The sequence below is a fragment of the Dermacentor variabilis genome, chromosome 8 (assembly GCF_050947875.1).
Source record: "Dermacentor variabilis isolate Ectoservices chromosome 8, ASM5094787v1, whole genome shotgun sequence".
NCBI lineage: Eukaryota > Metazoa > Arthropoda > Arachnida > Ixodida > Ixodidae > Dermacentor > Dermacentor variabilis.
This window is the reverse complement of record NC_134575.1, coordinates 63,743,944-63,770,856: the sequence shown is the minus strand read 5'-3', so window position 1 is coordinate 63,770,856 and position 26,913 is coordinate 63,743,944. Positions and strand designations below refer to the sequence as shown.

The following is a 26,913-nucleotide window of genomic DNA, read 5'->3' as shown; positions in this document are numbered from 1 at the left end:
TTAAATAGTGTTAGTTGATACACTGCTGCCGCTGGTTCGCGGTAATACTGCGCCGGATCTGTAGGAACCTGCATAGGTAACGAAAAATAATCAGCCGAATGTTGCGTTGCCGTGACTACAGCTGCCATATTAACAATTCTGAGGTGATCCCAGCTTATATAGCTTCCAGATGTTGATGGTTCCTAGGGAGACAGATCATCGGTAGTTATAGAGGGAATATCTGCAACTTAGGCATTACGACTTCGAATGGAAGTATCGTGCCTCTTTTGGGTACTTTACAAGTCAGTATAAAATTCTTCCGCTGCTTTTGCAATAACTTCCAGTCTGCTGTCGATATTACCCTGCTTATCTTTCAGTGACTACATCTTGGTTTGCACTATGCCAAGTTTTCTTCTCACTGATTTTATGCTGCACACATTTTTTCGGCTTCCTCAGTCTCTCTCAGGTTATAATTTCGAATATCCCTGAATGTCTCCTCTAGGATCAGTTTTGACAGTTGCGCAAATTTTATCTTATCTCTAGAGCTGGACACTTTCATTCTCTGTCGTTTTTTTATGTCACTTATTACTTGGGAGATCTTGTGTACTGGTTGCCTTGGTGCCTTACCTCCCCCTTCAATTTCTGCCTCAGAAGCCAGGACTAGTTACTGTTTCATTCATCACCTCTGTGTCATCTTTATCTCGCTCTTCGAAGGCTGCATATTCGTTTGCTTATACGGGCCTGAATGTGTCGGCTTTTACCTTTACTGCATCTAGGTTGGTCTGTTTCTTCTTGACCGATTTTACTCTTTTTCTCTTCAAATTGAGGTGAATCTTAACCCTCAATTACATAAGATCACTGCAAGTTACCCTACCTAACACTTTCATCCTGCACCGTGCTGGAATAGGCAGAAACTATAAAATCAATTTCATTTCTTGTTTCACCTTTAAGGCTTTTACAGGGCCACTTTCTGTTACTATGCTTCCTGCGCAAAGTGTTCATTATTTGCAGTTTATTCCCTTCCGTGAACTCTACCAGAACCTCTCCTCTAGCGTTCCTAGAATGCGCCGTGGTTGCGATTTGCATGTTCACCGGACTGCTTTTCCCCACTTTTGCATTCAAGTCGCCCACTACTACAGTATACTGTGTTTGCACTTTTCTGATCGCTAATTCAACATCTTCATAAAACTGATCTGCTTCATCATCATCATGACTGGATGTTAAAGCGTAAGCTTGTACTAACTTTATACCTCTTATTCAATTTGATTACGGCTACTGCTACCTTCTCATCAATGCTGCAGAATTCGTCAATGTTACCCGCTATGTCCTCACGGATTAGGAATCCTACCCTGTAAAGCTTCTTATCTGGGAGACCTCTATAGAAGAGGACATGGTCGTTAGTCAGTATTGTATAAATCTCACCAGTTCCTATAATATCACTAAGGCCAATGTATCCCAAAACAATGCCTGATAACAATTCAAAGGGTTCTGCTAAGCTAGCCTCACTCGACAGAATTCGGGTGTTAAAGGTTGCCAGGGCCGGTTTTATTGGCGGCGTGTCCAGAGATTCTAGCACCTTCTGTTGCGTTACAGGTTTGACCGCCGCCTTGGTCAGGTGGCCCGCGGCTGCCTTGGACTTAGGGACATTGGTGGTAAGAATGAGTCATTTGGGAGGTAGTGGCCGAGCACTGCGCCTTTGAGGCCAATTCGTGTTCTGGTGAGGGAGTGTTTTTGTTGAAGGTTAGTGAGCCTTCCTGATTTGGTTGTACCTGAATTAGTGTAGCCCTAGTCACTCTCGGCATCTCTTGCTGGTGTGAGGCGCCACTCCAAGCCTGAAGATGTAGTGCACTGAAGGAGGAAAAATTCAAGTTTTCCATACTCAGATAAATAAAATTATAGCAGGATTCGAACTTCTATGGCAACCGAGTATTCGACATAGCTCAGTCAGGTAATCGTGTAGGCTCAAAGTTACCTTATCGTGGGGAAGTCCTGCCCAGAGTATACCCTTACATGCATAAAAGATCCGTCGATTTATCCTCTACTGCCGGGTAGCGGAATATAGGGTCAGTGCGCACTGGCCCTAACATCGTGGTTCCGGAGCCTCACGTACGTATGCGGCCATGAACGCGCCTAGATACCACATATATTTTCGCAGAATTTGAACAGCACTTGAAACATGTGTGAAAAAAAGGAAGAAGGTAAAAGGTTACAGCGCTTACCGAGGAACCCGGAGTCGCGTATACGCGGAGGTATGCGGGTTCATTACTACATTGTAAAAATGCCGTCCTAGTGTTTCCGTCACCGTCACAAAGCCGTCATCATAGAGCGACCTTCATGCCGTCATGCTGGTCCCTTCGTCGTCATTCTGTCATGCTCATTTCACAGTCGTCTTCCCGTCGTCGTCATGGAATCAATGTCATGCGTCAGATTCGCATATTCAGACACCACCAGTTTGCGTGAACTAGGCATTTCCGGGTGCAAGTGAGTCCACATTGGTTTTGTGTTCTATGCTTGCAAGTTTCGCAAGTTGAAGATCAAAAAGTACAGCGGTTTTCGCAAGCACCACTGAAAGCTTCGCTTATAGCAATTACGACTTCGGATGACATCCGAGTATATTTTATACTAATTATTTAAGTGCTCTAAAGTGTTTAGAGCGTACGTCATGCACCGTTACGAAACCTTCCCAATGTTTTAAAAGAATTGACGACAACAAACAGTTGAAGTTACCGTGAAATGGATTTTATCTCATTGGTGATCTTTTGAAAACCTTCCAGGTCATCAGGTAATTACACCCTCGTAAACATATTCATGCAAATGCTCACAGCAGTAATATGGTGCCTATCTGAATATATTCAGTGTTTTAGAACTCTGTATATCACTCCGAGTTCACATTTGGTAATATATGTGAGGGCATGTTAAGGAAATTGTGTGGTATACATGTTACGTTTATGGAAGAATTATTTGGTGCGTGGCATATTACTCACTGCTCTCTTCTTGCTTCTTCATGCACATTGCCAGGTACTGGGCTTCTAGATAGATTTTCCCGCTATGCTAAGAAGATTTAGTAGGAGCCACTTAATATTTGGCGCAAACAGGAACAAATAAATTACGGGAAGCTGTAGGAAGGTAAATAATAAATGAAAGGCATCGATGGAAAGCAACACGTGCCACCGACAATGTTTGCAGTGACTGTTTTCATTTACCAAAATACTCGAGAGTCAGGTGAGCATGATGAGTTTGGCGCACACACAATCTTCTGAAGCGCTTTACATGGACAAGTATGAAAGAAGGCATTACCAAGTACGTACGGAAATGTAACACATGTCAAGTAAACAATGTACAGTTCAGACAGGCGACCGACATAATGGTAATCCGGCAGCATTCGCGAGTCCCCTTTGAAGTACTTCGTTTGGATTTTGCGGAGCTAGAAAAAGCGGGGGAAGGTGTCAGAAAAACGCAAGTGTATTCAGTTTGATAGGCAAATGCACCGGAATGGTTGCGACGAAGGCACAATAACAGGACGCCCACAGCGTCAGTCATCTTCTTGAAGCCGAATGTTTTACACATATGAACACCATACTTTGTGACAGCCGACTGGCATTGCGTAATGCCAAATAAGCGAAGTGGACTAGAGACCATGGCATGAATATCAAACGGCGTTGCGGATAGCGGCATCCGAGATGTGAAAAAATGTATGAGGATGAACGCAAAGTTTGTAGATTGTTGGAAATGCTGCTTAGAGGCTGCTGTGAGGCAACATAGCCCTTTATATACAGCTTGCGGTGCGGCCATCTTTAAGCCACCTTTATGCCGACATTTCCTGTAGATACCGAACTGGGTATCATGCGAAAGCTTCAACTTACCAAAACAAAGAAAAGCGCCCAGGAGGAGGATACCTACACACAACGCATGAAGAGAAACTTTGAGAGAAGACGCAAGAAAGAAATGCCACACATAAAGTTTGATGACCAGGTCCTAATACGAAAACACTTTGGGACTTCAAATGTGAAATTTCACGGGATCTTTCGTGTGGTATAGTCTGCGTCACAGCGCAGCTTCTTGAGACAATACGGAGTGTGGGAGCTTCGGGTAAAGAAGAGTGTGCCTCCATCGGAAATGTTTTGAAAAGATACGCCAGGAGGTGTGAACGAAGAGAGCCAGGGAGGGGGAAGCGTGGCGGATTTAGGCCACGAAAGAACAGGAAGAACCAAGGCGGCGAAAGAATAGGAGCACGAGAAGGGCAGTTCGGTTAGAATAAGATGGCCGAATACATGCGTCGGTATTAATAACTGTGTTTCCTTTAGTTGCGTTTATTAGGAATGCTACAAATGTAACGAAGGCAATGAAATGACGAGAGCCTGACAGCAAAGGCATGTTTGTGTTGCCGCTCTCGTCTGCGCTTACGTGCATCAGCTCCCGCCGCGGGCTCCCATAATACACTCTAGAGAGTTGTAGCGTTGCGGTATGACTGTACGGCGAGTGCGGTATTCAGGACGGTATTACCGCTCCTTGTTAAGCGAAAGCTATGATCGAAGGCGTTTTAGCTGCGTGTGCCTCTCATGCGTAAGGTAAAGTGATAATAATGATAGTGGCTAGCATTGAGGCTTCGCTGAATATAATAACTATGTGCTGAGCGCGATATATTCATTTCGGCGAATATTAGAAAGCTTTAGCCTGTCCATACACATTATTCTTACAGAAGTGCCCTGCTACGGCACACCTAAATGGCAGTCACAAGAACGGTAGCGTCTTGTTGTGACACTTTGCCCTACAACACGTCAAATCTTGTTTTTTTTTACACAGGTGTTCTTGTCTCAGCAGTACATATATATATATATATATATATATATATATATATATATATGTACTGCTGAGACAAGAACACCTGTGTAACAAAAACAAGATTTGACGTGTTGTATGGCAAAGTGCCACAAGAAGTCGCTACCGTTCTTGTGACTGCCAAACTTTACAACAAACAATCCCCTCTCTCTCTCTCTCTCTCTCTCTCTCTCTCTCTCTCTATATATATATATATATATATATATATATATATATATATATATATATATATATATATATATATATATATATATATATATATATATATATATATATATATAAAGGATTGTTTGTTGTACACTTTGGCAGTGCCGACGCTGTACAACAGTAGATAAGCAGAACACAATTAGTTACTGGAATGAAAACTCTTAAGTAAACTCTGCGTCAGTAGATGACGCTACCATCCCAGTGTTTTTTGCGACTTTTTTTTCCTATTTTCTTTAATTGATTTCCGCTTTCTTAAATATTCTTTTTCTCTCGATCGGCCAGAGTATATTGCTCGCCTCTTACGGTCACAAGTTCAGTTCAGCCCCAGTTTACCTTCCCGTTAGAAGGGCTGTCAGGCTTGCTGCCACTACGTCTCGCTGCAAGCGGTGAAATAAAGTTAACTAGTATCTTGCTTTTATCATAGTGAAAAAGGCACGCGAGCCGCGAACACGCACGGCGTGGACTGTGGCCAACGCCAAATTCTAACTCTTTTGGCTTTTTACGGCTCAGTACGCAAAACATTGTGCGAGTCGAGCCTTACCAACTCCTTACCGTGTTGTGTGACACACGGAAAGTCTTTCCGTACAGTAAAGTGCATGCATGCGCAGTTTTCGGCAGGTACAGTATTACCTCACTTGCCGTTCCCTAACTTGGCACTGCTAAAACTCTACCATATCCATTGCTCGTTTGTGCTAATTTAGACTCATTTTATACTTGTATGTACTGTGTCCAGTACCGCCAAAATGGGTTGTTTTCATTCGTACTATATCTATGCACCTTATACTGCATCATTTCCGGCGTCGGTTAAAAATTTTCGGAGACAAAACGTCATCAAAACGTCATCAAAACGTCATCAAAATGTCACGACGTCCATCAGCGTGTCCTTTTTCTGACCTTGCTTGCAACTACACTCTAAAAAGAAAGTTCCGGGAACTCTTCTCGACCGAGTATCTGCTAGTCTCATGTTTCACTCCCTTTTCAAGATCAGATCGACGCCCTTTGAGATAGAGTAGAATAGCTACCCCTGACAGAATTTTATTACTCTATCGCAAGGACGTGCTAGTACTCTTCCGGAGAGTGCTAATACTCTCCCCACCAAGGTAGAAGTGTTCTTCCGGGCCGAGTCCTTCTACTCCTCCAGAGTACTTATACTCCTCCAAATTGAGTGCTTCTACTCCCTCAGAGTGCTTGTACTCCTAAGAGCGAGATTGTACTCCTTCAGAACAGAGTGCTAGTAGTCTTGCCAATAGTGTGAAAGCGCCACCTATGTAGAACAATGGTCACGATAGAATGAATTCGGAATACTTACATGTGAGGAATATTTGATTCTTTCATATTCTGGATTTATGCTTGGTGAATTGGATATAATATGTAGTTGCCGACTTACTCAAACGAAGCATTTTTTCTTTTAAAAGGTCAAAATCTTTTTTGAGCTATCACGAGACAAACGGAATAATGATTTCCGAAACATACTGACACACATAACATCAGATTACAATGATACCCATGAACTTTACAACACATCTTTTTATAAAACATACGTATATTCTCTAAAGTTTCATCAGTATTACAGTATAGAAATATCCTTTATTATCAATTGGCTCTATCAATTCAAAAATAAGGCATACAATGGAAAGTTAAGCATAGAACAAACGTGCGCAAACTTACAAACTGTTGACACTACGACAGAAAGATAGATATGCGCCACATTACTGGCCAGCAAACGCATTTCTAGCACAACACACATGACCTTATATGGCAGCGACTAGCAGTTGTGCCACATTTTGGCAGCAGCTGATTTGATAACATCCTGTACAACGTATGGAAATTCCTGACTGAGATTACAGGGCATTCCGAAACTTTTCACATATTCTCACGTGAGGCAGCCGGTCAAGCTTTGGTTATATTTCACATGGCTATTCATGTATTGGCTGCACCCCGTTGTTTCTAAGCGTGTCTTGTCGTGGTTGTGGACCCATATCCCGCCCAATCTCAAAGCTGAAAATAGGCGTATCATACTTCCTATTCCATTGGCGTCCTCCCGAAAGTAGTTTCGTGGTGCTGTTGGGGATTGATCCGTTACACTTTCTCACAAATAAATGAAATAAATTTACAATACTATCTAGAGTGCAGCAAATGAGTGGCCAGGCTGGTATCTATTCCTTTCGCCACTGCATCGGTTCTGCCCATTCTTTCCCTCCCCTCATTACGTCCTCTCTAAAGTTCTATCTGCTCTTCTCTCGGCTTGCACATTAGTAAAAAGGTAAGCACTGCAGTTTATCTAGCGCTTTTGCGGGCTGCCACGGATAACTGCAGCTGTCAAGAGCTCCATAATTACGACATGCGACATGACGGAAAGGCCCAAACAAGTTTCTCGTGTCGCATTTTTTCCACCACGCTCTGTTCACGCATACACACGGCCCCCCTCCCCCCTCCGCGACTCAGAAGGCAAGACAGCCACAGCAGCAGCAGCAGTAGGAAAAAAGTCGAAGAAAAAGGCAAACATAGTTTCGCTTTTAAAAGCAGCCCACTAAGGCAGGTGATGTAGTGGTCTGTTTATATTAGCATGAATACAACATTGTTTTGGCGCGTCTCAGAAAAAAAAGTCGGCAGGGACACAGGGCTACTTACGTGTAGTGATGCAAAAGCGTTATAATCGCTTTAGCGAAATGTTTTTTCAGTGCATTCTCTGTCCACGCAAGCTCTCGCCTGCGTTTTAAAAGTGCCACAGTAAGGCAAAACAAACGCGTTTCAATGACCTTACTTGGCCACGATGAGGTCTTAACTCCAAAGACTGCTCAGCGGCATTCAAGTGGACATTAGTGCCTTTATTGCGATAGCAATTATATGGACACTGCAGGCAAAATTCCTCGCTGTCATCTTTGCCGTCGCCGGAGGTTCTTTATGAGTGGAGCGTGTGAGGGTGATCCATTGAACGCGGTTCAATCTGTGTGAGGGTGATCCATTGTGATGGTGTGAACGTGTGAGGGTGATCCATTGAACGCGGCCCGGATGCGTGTCTTTTTCCTGTGGCACGCGAGGCTGCGGTGTGAGGCGACGGAAGAGTAAAGCCCCTTAAACATCGTAAAGTAGCGACACTCTCCTCCTTCCCCTTCACGCCTCCTCTTTTTTCCTCTTTCTCACACTCCCTCCTCGATGCTACGCCGCCTACACCGCTCGAGCGTAGGAACGGCGCAAACATGCGCTCCTGCCCACTCCGTAGACGCTTCGAAATCGAGAATGGCGCCTAAGAACGAATGTAAACAATCGAAGCCGGCGGGAGGTCCACGTGATGCAATTAGGCCATTTGCGAAGCGGTGTCGGCCTGAGCGCGGGAGGAGGAGGCGGCATTCTTTAAAGCGTGTCGCTACTTTACGAAGCTTAAGGGGTTTTAGGGAGGAGGGCTGTTCCACTATAGTGGCTGCTATGCTGCCTCAATTTCATTCTCGCCCGCCGTTCGATATAGAGTGGACACAACCGCGGCGTCGCCTGCGGCGTTCGCCACGCGAATCTCGCACGCCGTAGCAGTCGCCTTTGGCGAACGCCGTAGGGACGCGTTGCCGCCGCTTATGTCTTGACAGTGGTCTGCGAGGTGGATAAGGTGCGCGGCCGCGCGGGCCTCATCTTCAAAGGGATGCGCGATGTTTTCAGAGTGCGCGTAGTGCCGGTAGCTTCGTATACGCTGTGCTCTCTGCATTTCGTACGCGTTGAAGCGATAGATGCACGGATGTCAAATGGCTCACGGCTGCTGGCGCAATTCCTACCTCCAGAGTTTTCAAACATAGTTTCCGCTGTGGTCAAGCGATGCGTGTTCATCTTTTCTTGTGCTTTTGTGACACCGTGCTAGTTAATTTAGTTAAAACACGTTGAAAGGCTAGTTTGTCTGAATTGTCTGATAGAATGTCTGATAGAATGTGCAAGCGGGACTGAACGAGGAGGTAGAAAGGAGGAGACACAGAAAAACAGCGGTGTCTTCGTGCGGGTGTTTCTTTCTACGTCCTTGTTGAGTCCCGCCTACACATTCTATCATTGGTGATTTAGGTAGTAAGCTAATGTTTACAGTTTTACAGAGCTTACAAATCCACCATGCTTACTTCGTACACCTATCTAATAATTCTCTATTGCAATAGGTACTTTACCTTTCCGGCAGAAGTGGGAATTTTCTACTTTAGATACTCATGACCTGGTACCACCTCCTATTCATTGGCTGCGCCATCACGTGCCCAACGACGCAAGCTCTAAGCCACATGTTTAGTCAGCCAGATGTCTGCGACATGACGTGCGCAATGACGCACGCACTAGGCACTTATTTTGACAATTGATCCGCGGTGGCGTCGGCAGAATGCCTTACCGTGTTCCGTGTGTGGACGCATCATGGCATGCTCCCACAAAGGTGTTTCCACGACTATGTCTGGCGCCGGTGTAAAGGGTCGCAGCCCACCGTACGGCTACAAGTTTGCCCTTCCTACGTTGCGATCAGATGAAACAGTGAGGACATGTGTTTTACTGCATTGGGAGTATGCAGACAATACTTCATCGGCGATTTCCGCTAGCTCTCCACTTGAATAACTGAGCTTTATCAAAGTGGTGAGTGGCATCAGGCCATATCAAATGAGTCATTTTTGGATGTTCAAGCTTTGCACCTCAGCAGCGAAAAATCAGCTCGTGAGCAGCGGAGGAATTACGGTAAAATGGCGATAATACGCTGTCATTCACCTTGCGAAGCAGGAGCGAATTGTAAAAGTGCGCTGGGTTGCTTTTGACGTTCCGAGCGAAGCTGTGCAAAAAGTTCTTAGCGAGTTTGACTATGTGAGAGACGTCAAGCTAGAGGAGTGGAGCGCGCTAGGGTTTGAGCAGTCCGATTCAAACACGTGCGTCACTCGTATGATTCTTCGTGACGAAATCACCGCGGATGATTTGCCGGATCGGTTTAAGTTCCAACACGCCGAATTTTTGGTAGTGGTGCCAGGCAGAGCACCCACTTGCATGCGTTGTTAAATGAAGGGGCACATCCGCCGCGACTGTCGAATGCCACACTGCGCTAAATGCCATGCTTCCGGTCACGAACTGCAGGATTGCCATTTATGCCACGGTGATCGGCGCTACTCCAAACGTCAGGAAACTACCGGAAATGTCAGGAAAGTAGAAATACATTGCGTCGAAAAGAGTTTTATAAATCGATGGCCATAGAAACCTCGGAAGAATCGACGACTATGCGTCACAACACAACGCGTTCGCAAGCGGAAGTAGGAGAAGGCGAATGCAGTGAGATAGACAGCAGTGCGTCTACTGAAGTAGCCAGAAATGAAAGATCTGCGAAGGTGGAGGAATCCGCGTCGAGGGTGACTCGGGAGCTTTAGTGAAGATGCACATGGGCCCAGGAATCATGAAGTGACACCATGAGGAGGGCGACGCGGTGACCCAATATGGGCAGTGTCTGTTTGTACGTGAGTAGAAAACGGCAATCGAAAAGAAATGAAAATATGTTCCCCAAGCCTGAGCGGCGTCGGTGCCTCGCGGCAGCCGCCCTGGTAGGTGAACGTTGCTCACTGTCGGACCCGCCGGTAAGTACCTAGCTCCCGGGGTTCTCTCGCTACCATTATGGCGACGTTTACTGCACCCCTTTGTGCGGCCACTCTGTATGTCCGCGGATTTGGCGCCAGTCGCAAGCAGTAGAAGCTGAAACATCTGGCACGCCAACTTCGCCTTGATGTGTTCGCGATTCAAGAAACGAAAGTGGAGAGTGAGTCACACCGACGACATGCTTGCGCCCTTTAGAATATACACATGGCTTACACACACATTGTGTGTGTAAGCCATGCGGTTGGCACCTCCTCAGGATCTTCCCTACTGCGGAAGAAATAAATCGGCATTGTTCCACAAATTGTAGTGCAATGTGGTCGGGGAAGGTTTGTGAGCTGCGACTTTAAGTATGGTCCATCTGCTTTCCGTGTGGTGTGTGTTATTACCACGAGAAGCCAAAAGACAGGCTACATTTCGACTAAAATATGTCATTTTTGTTGGAATGTGGTAGGTCAGTGATAATGTTTGGTGATTTCAATTGTGTTTGCTAATTTAATGACTCTTCTGGTGAGTTACGTGTCAGTGATGCAAGTGCAGTGTTTTAGGTGAGATGATCGGGAATCTCCGGATGATCTATGTAGCCCACGCAGCAGTCAGTGGAAACAGCCGACATTTTAGCCGTTTCGAGAGTAGCAGCCATGCACGTCTCGACCAAGCTTATGTTACTTCAGGACTGGCTGCATATTATGAAAACTGTGTTGTTAAACACGTTTCATTCACTGACCACAGCTTGGTGGTCTTTGGGATAGAGTACAAAAAGAAAGGGAGATTTGAATGGGAGCTTAGGAAACTTAATGAAGGTCTGCTAAAGCATGAGAAGTTTCTCTACAACATGGAGAGTGATGTTAAACGTTTGGTTCACCAGAAGAAGCAACATGAATTTTGTGAATTAAAATACTTTAAAAGAACATTACGACGAAAGCAATAGAAAGAGCATGTAAGTTGGAATTTCGCATGCGCATGGAAAAAAAGATACATGCTGTCCCGTCCGGAAACTTTAGTTCAAGAAGAAACAGGTAATCGTGGGCCTTGCATAAACGAAGTAAAAGAAACAAAGACATGATTAGAGGCTACAGAGCAAGAAAAATACAAAGGTGCAATGATTCGTGATAGACCCGAGGAACTTCGTCTAGGTGAGACGCCAACAACGCTTGCCCTCTCAGACAAGAAAACTTATGCACAAGGCAATGAAATAGCCGATAGTGAATAAGGATGCACTATGGCTCGAGACCCAAATTGAATTTAGATTGCTTTCCTGGATTACTGCAGAAATCTTTTTGCATATCGAACCACTAGATAGGTATAAATAGAATACACGGTTTTGACGCAGAAAACGGATGAAATGTGAACCAAAACTTTAGGCTAGGAGGGGTGAAATTTATCATTATTTGCACGAGCCACCCTACGTAACGTTTTTTTAGTAGCTAGAATATGGTATGGTCCCAGGTAATTCCAAGTACGAGCGAACATCGCGGACTAATCTTCACCTTAAGGTGAAGGAAGTGGCCCTGGAATCAAGCCACTTGTTCTTAAAACAGGCTACCATCAGGTCTTTGTTCTTAAGAGATCGGCAAGATTATTTTATCCGCACATACATTCAAGTGATGCTAACGGTAGCTATACCAAGATATGTCCTCTCAACCACAGAAACTCGTCCGCACAAGGTATCCAGTTACCTATGCGAAGTTGTATCCTCCCATAAGTTTCTTATCAGCAGGTTTTCTATGGAGTACTTAAGCAATGTCCCCAGGAAGCGCCTCCTAAGGGATTTGGCTGACACTGTCTATCTGGTCCCTATATGTACATCAATTTATCAGACGAAATTAGAAAACGATGAAATTCTGAAATGTGGCAAAACATGTTGGTACCTGAAGTGACCAAAATGCTTTTCTTTAATGTTCACGCGAACCCACTGCCAGCAATAACTTGGCTTGAACGACGAGGTATGTTTCTGCCGTGGGGAATTGCTTTTGAAGCCAGCGTCTCTCACGATCCCCCACGTTCGTAAACAAGGGAGGGCTCGAAGCACCCTCCGTTAGACGGACGCTCCGCAGCATGGTGGTGATGAACGATGACTGACCGCCGAGCAGCTGTGCTCGTCGGTGTTCGTTGGTGCGGTGACCAATGTTGCCTACTGAGCCTGCTGGGCTACGCAGCCTGGCGGGAAAAAGAAGATTATACCCGCAGGGGGCGTCACATACTTGTCACACACCCTCACCCCCAGTTTGTTTGTCGATAACAAAAGTCGAAGTTCAAAGTACGAGGCTCTACCTGCCCCCTAGCTGGGTCGACGGTGCCTACTACCCTGGCGAATAACGGTCTGGTGGCCTCCGCAGTCGAGTACTTCGCCTGGGCGCCGCGGTTGACGGGGCGAGTGTGGCAACGCCGGGTGCTGCCTCGGACAGTCTCACTTTACCCGGGGGTTGACAGCGGTCGGCATTGTGAGTGGTGAGGGGCTCGACACCGGCCCCAACGGGCGCCACACCACTGGGAAACCTTGCCGCCTCCGAAGTGGGCGGTGCTCCGCTGAAAGCGACTGGTGTTGCCACTAGTCTTCCTGCGGGCTGGAACTCTGATGTGGCAGCAGAAGGTTCTGGCCTTGTACCGAGGCGAGGCCTAACATGGTCGGCGTGTCTGTGCCACGTGGGCCCGTCTGGAATGCGGATGAGCAGCGACGAGGCACTGACAGGAGACACTACACGTCCGGCGGACCAGGGTGGGCCAGAATGAACGTTCCTAGTGAAAACTGGAACTCCCGACTCCGGCAAAGGCCCCGGACAGGCATCCTCGGTCAGCAGCCAGCTTCTGCTTCAACTGTTTCAGGAGCACTGTGGATCGGAGGTACAGATGCGAGACTTCCAAGGGCGCACAGGGGCACGGCCAGTGACATCTTGGGGCGTGGTCCTGTACTCAAACAGTATCCGGGCAATCTGCGTCCGCAAATCCCCAGTCTGGCTCCTCTTGAGCTCATCCTTGATGGTTTGCACCGCCCGCTCGGCTGCACCATTTGAAGCAGGGTGGTACGGCGGAACCATCATTCAGCGTATTGCGTTCTTTGTCAGCCAGGCCAGGTACTCGGTGCTGGCGAAAGCAGGACCATTGTCGGACATGATGACGTCTGGCAACCCCTAGGCGGTGAAGATCTGTCGTAGCGCTGCAATGGTTGCGCCTGCTGATGGATTGGTGACAGGTAGAACATCCACCCACTTCGAAAAGGCATCCACCACCACCACGAAGTAATGGCCTTTGAAGGGCCCCCCAAAATCCACATGTAGGCGGTACCAGGGTTTCTGTTGGAATGGCCAGGGGGTGTTGTCCACGTGACGTGAGGCCCACTGATGATCCTAGCAGATTTGGCAGCTCTGCACCATGTGAGCGATGTCCTGGTCCAAGCCAGGCCACCAAACATGGCACCGGTCCACCATCTTGGTCTTTTTCACGCCGGGATGACCCGCGTGCAGCAACTGCAGGACCCTGGACCGGATACTTCGTGAGACCACCGCCCAGAACGAGACAATAGGCAGCCCTGCTGCAACCTCAGCACAGCGGCCTTTTGGCTGTAGGCCTGCTGCACCAATTCCTCCCCACGGGACACCATAGTCATAATAAATAATCAAATAATTTTTAGTATATTTTGGCAAATATAACACTTTTTGCCTTACTCTGTGGTGCTTTCTGAAATCTAAGGTTGGCATATCTGTAGAAGGTTTGACTGCAGGATTTCATTTTGCATGAAAGATTGCTGTTGTGCGCACAACACCTCATCGGCAACGTTCTGCTGGCCAGATTGTTATGAGCTTTCCTACATGCATTGGCCACCATCTCACAAACTGGCTGCTCCTTCGTTAGTTAGAATGTAGCATAAATGTATACAACACTTGATATTCTAACAAAATGAATGGTGCCCTCTGAACCCCTGTTTCTCCACCCTTGATACCTAGTGTTTAATAGCATGATCGACACCATGAGAGTCAGCGTGGTATATAATTGCGTGTCTAGTGGAGTGGGGGGGGGCAATAGTTTTAGCAACTTTTAGGGATGCCTTGAATCAACATTGTCGAGTGCTGTTTGTTTCTTTCACTCATTGTTACGAAACTTCACTTTGGTGGTGGCAACAAGCTTAATGTAGTTTGCTAGCGCTGCTGCCAGCATATATAATGGGTAGGCATCTGTGTTGGAAAAAAGAGCAGCTAATGGTTTGTGAGAAGCTAAGGTCCACTTACGCAACTAAGTTTTGAGCTTGCATCTGTCGTTTTTACAGCTGAATGAATGCTCAACCAGGAGAACTGCCCATAACGTTTTCTTCCATTATAGTAACGCTAAAGCATTGAACAGCATTTGGACTTAAACTTGTTTAAAAAGATGTCTCATTCCCTTGTTCAAGTAAGACAAAGGTTTCACAGAAAGACAGAAACATGGAAGCCATTAACATTGGAATGTATACAAACAGCACTCAGCGTTTGGCAATCTTGCGCCAGGTTATCATAATGCCCTTCCAATTTTTTCACAGGCTGTTCATTCATATTTCATGGTCATACCCAGTTGAGCTTTTATGTCGTTATTTTGTAATATTTGGTGAATGCATTTTTTCTACATCGGCTTTGACCAAAATGTATGCGGTTGAATTAACCTGTTCAATGAAGATCAAAATGCATTTTTACATATGCGAAAAAGTAAAAAAAAATATTCTGTGATTTCATTGAGTGGAATGTAACAATCCATGTACCGTTATTACCAATGCCTGAGGAATTATACCTAAGTATGGGTAAATTTAATACTCATATCTTGAGTTCCTAGTTCCCCAAACTACCTAAACAGCAGACCTCATATTTTTTGTACTAGGTCTAGGACAATCAGCATGATTACGAAAGTGTTTCTTTTCTCAATGAAAACTTAAATTGTAAAGTAATACGCAGTAATTTTTGATTGCTTACTGCTGATATTATGCATTCATTGAGGATTTGGTCGCAATAGTTGGCTTACATTTCTTGGAGTCTGGCTTTCTCCACACATCTCGCAATTACCGATCAGTTCCTTCTTTTTTTCCAACCAGTTTGATTTTTATGCTCCTCCCGATTGCATTGGTAAAGATGAGGAAAAATTGAGGAATGGGGCCTGACAGTGTGGATGGTGAATACCGGGTGTCGCAGCTAACTTTAGCAAAACATCAAATATGCGAAAGCCACGTAGCTGGCCAGAACCAAGGTGAGGTTCTTTGCAGTAGCTTGGAGATAAATAACTATTTTTTTTCATTCTGCCTAATTAGATAATTACTCCTAATGCATTTGTCAAGTTCTCATACTATTATTTGATGAAAATGACAAAGACAAATTGTAGAACAAAATGAAAAAATCCCGATACAGCTTCATGTTGCTCAATACGTGCTACATAAAAGTGTTTTGCTCAGCGTGAAAGAAACCCGCGAATACAGGGAAAGTCCCTCGAACAGTGAGTCGCCCGGCAATTTTACGTGAATTTGCGGGCTACATTAACGCTCGAAAAAAAAAAGACTTTTATGTAGCACCTATTGAGCAACAGAAATTTGTACCCGGAGTTTTTCATGTCGTTCTCCTATTTTCTGCTTGAAACTTTTAACCTAAATATAATATTAGAGATGATGATTATTTACTTAGACTAATTATCTAATTAGGCTGAATGAAAAAATAACTCGAGCATCTCCAAGCGACGGTGTAGCTACATTACCAAGTGCCACTGAATGTGTGCCGCTCTTCAATGAACGCTGTTTTGACGCCAACTTGGTCCACAGGGTAATTGCCACTGGGTATGAGCCGCAGTGCATAATAAAATAATATCGTTTAATATTTATCCAATGCATGGCGGAATTGAGCCTGCGTCATAGATGTTACGACAATCTTATCTGGATATATGTTCAAAAGCGGGTCACGCACGGACGTCGCGGCGGCCCCATCTAATGATGCGGCGCGTCCATAAAGAAGCCTGACCGGCTGTAATATACGGCTCGTATGTGACGTGCTGCGGTGGTGGCAATACGGAACGCCGCTATATGACTTCAATGCGAGTTGCATTCTCGTCGGTAGTCGTACCGAGATGATTTTTTGGGGAATCTTTTCCAATGCCGGCCGGGTGCATTCGCGCTGCCGCTCTCTAAGGCGTCGAGTTGATATGCTTGGGGCACCCGTGTGTCGGGGTTCTCATTCTGATTCTCATTCTGATGATTGTGATGTTGGGGTTCTGATTCTGTCTAGCGCTGGAGGCATAATATAGGATCAATTTGGTGTTCGTGTCTGACTTCTATGTTGCGAACGTGGGCTTTGTATCACAGTGAATTCCACATACCCGAGTTCGCATAAAAGTGGCCTAATACGGATATCGTACATACGACAAAGCGGTGCCGTTTCTACGGAATGTTAAATGCATAGTTACCGCTATACCAAAGCACATGAAAAGGACACCGCCTACTTAAGTCGCTTATTATGCCTGGCTGTGCACTTTCCCGCTTGGCGAGTTCACGCTGTGTTTTGGCGCGTATTGCGAGTTTTCTCAAACGATGATTTAGTGCAAATACTTTGTGGAACTTATATGAAATGCGATGGTGTATGTATACCCACCCATACGCCTGTGTAGAGCACGAGGATGGCGTTCGCTTGCACGCTGCTTTCTTTGAAGAATGCCCGTATGACAAGGATTATGGATTGTTTGCACCGCTACTTCGATATAGATGACGCACGTAGAATAATTTAGATGACATTGACCAACATGCTGTGCAAAAAAAAAAGAACTCCGCCAGAAGCTGCTTACATTTCCTCCTAAGGTCGCATGAAAGAAGTGTTGACAAACGTGGTGCTGAATCCATCATTATTATTTACACTTTCTGGAAATGCTGGCCTTGATACGAAGGCGTGTATGCATGCTTCTAGAAAAACAACAGGAGAGAGTGAACCTTTAAACTCAGAAGCCGCCAAAGGGCAGGCTCTATAAGAGCACCTCTGAATTCGAAGGCAGGAAGAAGGGCTGCAGCATGATCGGTAAGTTTTAAGGCATGTGCGAATAGTTCGCATCTCCTCACTTCATTTGCGCGCTAAGGGACAAATCTTATAAAGCTTGTTCTGAACCAGTTAAACAAGCTGACAAGTAAGAACAAGTTACTCAGAAGCAGCTAAGTCTTTCTGATGACATTGCTGCATTATCCTAATGTTATGCCTAATGTTCCTGGGCAGTATGCTAAAATGCTCACCCGCAGGCTCCTCTAGGGATGTTTTAGGTGCAATGACACGTGTACCAGCGTAGCCAAAATGGGCTTTTGACACCAACGTTGTGTAGGAACCGACTTCTCATGCACGTAACCAAGGCGTCGTCTCGTCAATGTTCGGGGCGGTATCTATTTCACTGGCTGTGAAGGCGCACTAGTTAGGAACCACACTGTGAACTTTTTAATTATTCTTTCATCATTTATATAAAAAATGTATTCATTCACTTATTGAGTCAGAAGCCCAGATTGTCCACTTGGGCATAACCGTCAGAAGAATTAAGATATGAAAACAACACACACAGCTGTCACGTCCACATTCAACTAAAGCTTACATTTTAGAAGGATAAGGAAAGTATACATGCGCGAGCGAATACAACCCTCGGATTTAACTTATTCTATTCGCGAATTGTAACAGGGGAAAGACTGAATGTGCTACTACGTCGGGTACGGCATCTTATTTCACAATTTTTTTGCTTGATCGCATCTGTGCGATGTATCGAATCTGCTATTATCAGTATGATTATCGATTATGATTTAGAAACACTTTATCCTTAAATTCCATTCAATGAACAACAGGTTTTTTTTAATTATGTGGTTTTACGTGCCAAAACCACTTTCTGATTATGAGGCACGCTGTAGTGGAGGACTCCGGAAATTTCGACCACCTGGGGTTCTTTAACGTGCACCTAAATCTAAGTACGCGGGTATTTTCGGATTTCCCCCTCATCGAAATGCGGCCGTCGTGGCCGGGATGAACAACAGGTTTCCAAATTAGTTCACTCGCAATGTCAGTCGTAAGAAACTTAATATTGTAATTACAACCAACAAAGCGTGCATCACGGTAATGTGTAGATTCAAACTTATACATTAGCGTTCTCCATAATCATCGAATAGTGTAGACGCATACGAGACAATTGGTTAAATATTAGTGATATACAGACTTTCTTTAGGGAGTTCTTGGGCAGGCTTGAACTTACATTCAACGAAGCTGACCATATTCTTGGGTTTAAAGTTGTGTGACCTGTATGTTTAAGCAAACGTAGAAAAAGATTTAGCTTTAGAATATCACTTTAAATAATATTTATGAGAATCGCCAGTTATACAGGGAATAGGCAGGGAGCTAAAGTATTTATAGCTCGCAGAAACAGTTGACCTTGGTTACCCTTTAATAACGCCGCATATATATACAATTTTTTTCTATATTCATACAGAAATATGCAAAACACCTTCATGAATAGGTATATTCAATAAAAACAGTTTATATTCCGCGGTATTCGTCCTACATTCCGCTATACCATCATAACATTTTCAGCAGCTGATGGCGGTGGCCTTGGCCAACGAGGTTGTGCACTATTCAAGCTTGAAAATCCACAACAGCCATTATAATTCCGTGTATTCACAGATAAGCAAAAAAAATGCGCTTTTATGGTTTTCATCGACATGAAAAATTGCGTGCGGTACACCGTTCTCTCGTGTTGACAGGTTCTATTTTAACTGCAAATCCTGGCAATCGGAGCGGTTTTTGTGGGTCATAATCTTCAAGCCCATCCGGATGCAATTTGCCACTGGTATCACTTTTTTTTGTTGTGCATATTAAGTGGCGTTTTTATAACACGATAGTTAAGCTACACAGGCAGATACATAGGCGTAAGAGACTTATGAGCTAACATATTGCTACGGCATGAGCCGGGCGAGCAGAAGAGGAAGAAGACGTGAGCGTGTGCAGCCTCGGGACGCCATCTTGACTTCACCATCAATCTCGTCCCTTAAATAAAGCCGGTTTAACATTAACCGTAACAGTTTTGTGGTGGAGGTGCTGGGTACTTCGACCAAGACGACGGAGCTGCTGCAGCAAGCACCACGCCGGAGCCGACGCCTCGCTCAACTGCCCCCAATACCACTTGAAATCCCGATGTCCCACAGCGGTGACCAACAGCCTTCTCTGGCAGCTCCAGTTCGAACAACCGGCGCCTGGATGCATCAGATGGAGCCCCGCCCTTTCTCAGGCAAATTCGGCGAGGACGTGGAGGAATGGCTCACCCACTACAAGCGTGTGAGCAAGTACAACGGCTGGAACTCCACGGCTCAGCTCGACAATGTGGTTCTGTTCCTCACAGACACTGCGCTAGTGTGGTTCGAGAACCATGAAGATATCTGCACAACGTGGGACAGCTGCGTTACTCACCTTACTGAGTGCTTCGGCGATTCCACCACGAAAAGGAAGCGGGCGGAGCAGACATTGCTTCAGCGCGCTCAAGTCCCAGGTGAGACCTGTACTACGTACATTGAGGCAATCCTGAAGCTTTGCAGAACGGTCAATCCTCGAATGTCCGAAGAGGACAAGGTTGGACACCTTCTTAAAGGCATAGCCGAGGATGTGTACAATTATTTAATCGGAAAGGAAAGTCTCGCCTCGGTCGCCGACCTCATCAAGCATTGCCGCACATTTGAGGCCTTGAAGCTGCGCCGTATCACGCCTAAGTTCGGCAGGTTAGCAAATGTGACAACGGTGGCAAGCGTTGAAGACAATGACAACTACAGTTTTCAACTAGACCTTGCGGCAACTATAAGGCAAATTGTTCGCGAAGAACTTGAAAGACACACCAAAGGGGCGGATGTCGACCAGCTTGGGTGGGTTCCCAACCAACCTCAAGAACATGCATCTGCTGTGTCCGCATTGTCCGCCATGCCAGGCGTTGCAGAGTGTCGAGTAGATCAGCTGCGACAGCACCGACGTACCTTTCCCGACGACGTGACGCACGATCAACGAACTCGTGCAGCTACCACCACGAATCGGAATTCGGAAGGTCGCATTTATTATTCGCAGCGTCCCAGGATTGACCCCGAGGTTTACAACGTCGGTCGCGCATCGGCTGTGTGTTACAGCTGTGGCGCCTCGGGACACATTGCTCGTTTTTGTCGCCGGCGCCGACAGACAAGATATGGCCCACCACCAACTTGGCCTACTTTTGAACGTGACAGTTATGACGACCGTTGGCCGACAGACCCTGATAGTGCAACCACCACAGGCGCGCCACCCCGGAATACCTTCCGTCAATATAGTAGAAGGAGTGGCTCGCCAGCTTCAGACCGTAGCCTGACGCCCCCAACCAGTCGCCAACGCCGTTCACCGTCACCACGGCGACGTGCTGCGTCACCACCGCCGTCGGGAAACTAGCCGGCGCGACCGATGGAGGTAAGGTCGCCGGACAGTCTGCGTCTCTGCGAAATACTCCTCTGCCTATTATGATGGTGAAGAACAAAGTGCGTGTGTTAATTGATAGTATACCTGCAACAGCATTAGTTGATACTGGTGCTACCGTTTCCGTCATGAGTGTGACATTCAAAGAGAGGCTGGGTCGGAAAGTTATGTTCCCGTGGAATGGTGGTGTGACGTTTCGTGGTGTCAGTGGAGAGTGCCTAGTTCCCCTTGGTATTTGTGTTGCAAGTGTTTTGTTCGGAGCAGAAGATCTTATAACAGAATTTCTCGTACTGCCGCGGTGCACTCACGACGTGATTCTCGGGATTGACTTTCTTCAGGATTGTGGTGCATCCGTTAACTGTGGCACAGGCGAAATTACTTTGAATAGCGCGCTTCTCGCCACCCTTGCCGACACATCCTTACCAGTGAAAAACTATTGTGTTGTTTCGAAAGATTTGCTGGTACCACCTTGGTCGCTGTCACGTATCCCTGTCAACTTCGCTGCTGCCGACCTTTCATCGTTTGACGCGCAAGTCCAGCCACTTACGTCGAGCTGCGCAAAGAAAGATGTACTCGTACCACGCTCTGTCGTGAGAGTAGTGAATGGCGTCTCAAATTTGTGGGCTTTCAATTGCTCTTGCGTCCCTGCTGTTCTTCCGCGTGATATGAAGCTCGCTGAATTTGACGAGATTACTTACAGCTCCATTACAGTTCTAAGCGAGGAGGAGCAGTCTCGTACTAGCGATCCTCACCAAAGCACTTCTGAAGAGCAGATCCTATGGATGATCAACAAGGCGCTGCCCTCACATGAGCGCCGCGTTCTCGCGGAAGTTTTGTGGGCACATCTTTCTGTATTCGATTTCGCACAAGGCGACAAGCAGGCTTCACTCCCTCGTTCTCGTGCTCGCCACAGAATTGACACCGGATCTGCGCATCCCATTCGGCAAAAGCCTTACCGCGTTTCTGCAACAGAGAGGACAGTTATTGCTGAACAGGTAAAAGACATGCTGCGGAAAAGTGTTGTTCAAGAGTCCTCTAGTCCGTGGGCAGCACCAGTAATCTTAGTAAAGAAGAAGGATGGATCGTGGCGGTTTTGCGTTGATTACAGGAAACTGAATGCAGTCACCAAAAAGGATGTGTATCCACTTCCTAGAATTGATGATGTCATCGATTGTTTACATTCCGCTGCCTACTTTTCATCACTGGATTTGCGATCAGGGTATTGGCAGATACCCATGCACCCAGACGATAAGGAGAAAACGGCCTTCGTGACACCAGATGGTCTTTATGAATTTAACGTTATGCCGTTCGGCCTTTGTAACGCGCCAGCAACATTCGAACGATTCATGGATACTATCCTCCGAGGACTTAAATGGGAAATTTGTTTGTGCTACCTCGATGATGTGGTGATTTTTGGCAGCACATTGAGTGAACATAACAGCCGTCTCAATCTTGTTCTGGATTGTGTCAAACAAGCCGGCTTGATCCTAAATTCCAAGAAATGTCGTTTCGGGGAAACGGAGACGTTAGTACTTGGGCATCTGGTCGACAAAAACGGTGTGAGGCCAGATCCACGGAAGATTGAGGCAGTCAGCTCCTTCGAAGCACCGAAGTCAGTGCGGGAGTTGAGGAGTTTCTTGGGCCTGTGCTCGTATGTTCGGCGCTTCATCCCAAGGTTCGCCGACGTGGTGTACCCCCTAACATGTCTTCTCCAAAAAGCCGTCCCCTTCAACTGGACATCGGCTTGCGACGACGCGTTCCGCCAGCTAAAATTTCTACTAACGTCAGGGCCCCTATTGCGTCACTTCGATGCATCCGCACCTACGGAAGTGCACGCTGATGCCAGTGGCATCGGCATCGGTGCCGTACTAGTGCAACGTCATGACGGAGCTGAACACGTTGTGGCTTATGCTAGTCGCTCTTTGACTAAGGCGGAACGCAATTACACTGTGACCGAGCAAGAATGCTTGGCAGCTGTTTTCGCTGTCCACAAATTTCGGCCCTATATCTACGGACGCCCGTTCACTATCGTTACTGACCACCACGCGTTATGCTGGTTGGTGAATCTCCGTGACCCGAGTGGACGACTGGCACGTTGGGCTCTTCGACTGCAGGAGTACGACTTCGTTATTTTCTACAAGTCCGGGCGTCGCCACGCAGATGCGGACTGTCTCTCCCGCCTTCCTCTGACGACGACGGAGTGTGACGCCGACAATTTTGATAACTGTTTTGCTCCCATTTCTTCTACATTCCCAGACTCGACGACTTTCAAAGCAGAGCAGGAAAATGATATTAGTTTGGAACCTCTATTTGTAGCCGCATCGCGTCCTGGAGCCACTGGCCGATTTTGTGTCCGCGACGGCCTGCTTTACAAGACCAATTATTCAGCTAAAGGCGCACGCTTCCTTCTGGTGGTGCCGCAGAGTCTGCGAACGGACATACTGAGAGCCATGCACGACGATGTGACCTCTGGCCATCTAGGATTCATCAGAACTTTGAACCGGACTCAGGAGCGTTTTTACTGGCCCAAAATGCGGGACACAGTCAAGCACTACGTCGCCAGTTGTGAACAATGTCAACGCTACAAACGCCCTACGACCGCTCCGCCAGGTCTTCTCCAACCTCTGCCGCCGCCTCGCCTGCCATTTGAACAAGTGGGTATCGATCTTCTGGGCCCATTTCCCCGATCATCTAACGACAACCGATGGGTGATCGTATGTGTCGACCATCTGACCCGTTACGCGGAAACGGCGGCCGTACCATCTTCAACAGCAGTGTCCGTTGCAACGTTTTTGCTTCGATTCATTATTCTTCGACATGGTCCCCCCCGTGTCATCATTAGCGATCGCGGTCGTCAGTTTGTTGCGGACGCCGTAGAAGAACTGCTTCGTCTCTGCAGTTCACAGTTCCGTCATTCAACGCCTTATCACCCTCAGACAAATGGGCTTGTAGAACGTACGAACAGAACTCTAACTAACATGCTGGCCATGTACGTATCTTCCGATCACAAGGACTGGGATGACGTACTCCCCTTCATCACCTATGCTTATAATACTGCAAAGCATGAGACGACCGATTACAGTCCTTTTTATCTCCTTTACGCACGTTCACCGCTAAGCTGCATTGACACTATACTACCGTTTGACTTTCACAGCGAGTACTCTGTTGCCAAGACGCTTTGTCTTGCCGAAGAAGCCCGGCGTATCGCTCGCCTTCGTACTGTGGCATCGCAACACCGATCGAAAGAGCGCTATGACAGCCGACACCAGTCTGTCTCGTACGCTAAAGGAGACTTTGTGTGGTTGTGGACTCCGACAATATTATGTTCACGTATGTGGAGTGACTTGAGCTTTACAAAATTGGTAATTAGGTGTATCTAATAATAACTTCTATAACATACAAAATTGTTAGGTGACAATGGTAGACAAAGTGGATATGGGAGTAAAGAACAGGATGGCAGCAAATAAGATGCCTGTATTAAACAGGCGTAGGTGAATAAAAATCCATTTTTAACACTTCATTCCATATTCCGGAGGTTTTTAGAGTGGACGCAAGAAAAGTGGGAAGAATATTTATGTATGATTCGTAGAGGAACTGCCTTGAAATTGCGTTTGTTTACCTGTATTGGTGCAAAAAAAGAAAAGTGTGAACGTCAGGCTTCCATACAGAATAATTTCATAAATTCACAGTGAATAAATAAAAGTACTACTATGAATTATGCGGCCTTACACTTCAAGCCCAGGTGGGTTTTCTCTTTTCGCGGAGCTTTGGCCGCAAGATAGATAATTTGTTAGGAAACAGAGAGACCGGTGTGAGCTAGAACGTTCAGGCCTGCCGCTCTGCACAGGCGAAAAAAGAAAAATGACATACAAGAGTGCTGAGGGATGATGATGATAGCAGTATTTGTCCCCAAGCTTCACACAGGGAACATCGCAATTATTGAGTGCAGGAACCCAATAGTCACTTTGGGGAGCCTGCTGCACTTATTCTCTTCCCTAAGTGCTGTGAAAAAACAGTTATTTCTTTAAATCCTGTTCTAGTACTTCACCGTCACTTCACCGTCAAAGACGTCACCTTTTGTTGCATCTAAGAAGTATAAATTTAGGGAGTGAACATTGCCTGAGTTTTTCTTTTGAAACTCCGGGAAATTTTTTCAGTGGTAGAGTGGGCTGCCTTTAGCAACTATCTAACGGCTGGTATTCTTCATTTCGTTCGGGCTCATTAATATATATGTGATTCTTGACACACCTACTTCCTTGAATGTTTCCGGCGATGCTGCCGGGAAATGGAGGAGCTTTCTTCCCTGAAGCCTTGCAGTTTGGCGAGAAAAATGAAGTTAATAATAATAATAATAATAATAATAATAATAATAATAATAATAATAATAATAATAATAATAATAATAATAATAATAATAATAATAATAATATTAATAATAATCTTTATTTCACTCATGAAGTGAGGGTGTGTGGGAAAAAAACTGGCAAGTCAGCTTGACTAGTTCCCAGCATTCACTGATTCAATATTTACTAATTTAGGCACAACTACTGAGAGAAAGATTGTGAGTTGGAAGATGTTAACCGATGTAAGAATTTTAATTTCCCAAGAGCTTCTTACTTTAGCTGACTATGGGTGGTAAATCAGATGCTCATTCTGTGGTAATTGGCGCGTGGTGATGAGTGGGATTAATTGAATAATTGCCAGATTATTGCAATTCTTCAATTTGGTTTCATTTTGCTGCAAGGTTTTGCATAGATTGATGTCAGAGAGCATTGCTAGTAGCCTACAACGTCCTCCGCCGCAAGCTGTTTCTATGCACCAAGAAAAAAAATGATCAGAAAAGTCATTTTTGGTTGACACCAGAAAAACAATATTAACAATGGGCACGTATAGCTGAGTTATGCAGTTATGCGCTATTGTAGATATGCATGTGAATCTGCACTGTCGTCTTATTTTTCTGTGTAGATGTGATCTGTCACATTTGCTCTGATTCATTTCAGCACATTTCATCTTTTGCCTACTGAACTAACACCGACTGTGCAAAATTTTGCAAGAATGGCCAGGTAAGCATAACTTTTATTTACAATGGATGGCTGCTAAATTATCCCCAAATTTAGGAAAGAATGCCTGAATAACAATAACTATGCACTTTATTAGTCCGTCATAAACAGTGCAATATTATATTAATGTGAAAGTGTGGAATAACGCGCAAAAATTTGAGATCATTTTATAAAAAGTTTTAATAAATATGGGCATCACGCCACGGCAAGTTGCCTGTTCATCCGCTTTAATTTCCATCAATTTATCGTTTCATTATTTCATTTATTAAGCACAAGTAATTTCCCCTCTGTTGTCCTTGGTGTCAGTGTTTGTTGGCTTCTTATGATATGACTAATAAAAATTGGGCCCCTCGGTTAACCCCCTTTCTTCTCGTTTATTAGACATTAGATACGTTTATTAGATTATTAGATCAATGTTGCCGAATTCGCGAGGGTCGCGAATTCGGCAACATTGATGCCTTCAGGTACCATATGTAGGTTTAATGACCAGTTGCCTTCAACCAAAAAGATCAGGTTCTCGTGACGCCTGCGGCAAAAAGGACGTTCCACGTCAGCCGCCAAGGTCTGTGAGTGGCGGCGCTGGCTAACACTCCCAGGGTTCTACTAGGACACATAAATACCCCAGAAAGTGGATGGGGAAACGGCGCCACGGTAGCTGAATTGGTAGAGCATCGCACGCGAAATGCGAAGGTTTAGGGTTCGGTTCCCACCTGCGGCAAGTTGTTTTTTGATCCACTTTCATTTCGATTCATTTACAGTTTCTTTATTTCATTTATTACGCACACGTAATTTCCCCTATGTTGTCCTCAATG

At 45.7% G+C, this 26,913-nt stretch overlaps 2 protein-coding genes across 11 annotated transcripts in view; one reads left to right on the top strand and one right to left on the bottom strand.

The window, feature by feature from the left end:
- LOC142590280 (uncharacterized) overlaps positions 1-26,913 on the bottom strand; it is a 153,905-nt gene that overhangs the window by 16,428 nt on the left and 110,564 nt on the right. The gene's annotated exons all lie outside the window — the stretch shown is intronic.
- LOC142590279 (uncharacterized) overlaps positions 1-26,913 on the top strand; it is a 147,146-nt gene that overhangs the window by 81,423 nt on the left and 38,810 nt on the right. For all 9 annotated transcript variants that reach the window (XM_075702266.1, XM_075702264.1, XM_075702263.1 and 6 more), the window contains one exon: positions 26,042-26,104. In XM_075702266.1, coding sequence (XP_075558381.1) covers positions 26,042-26,104 — 63 coding nt within the window. The remainder of the gene's footprint in view (positions 1-26,041; positions 26,105-26,913) is intronic.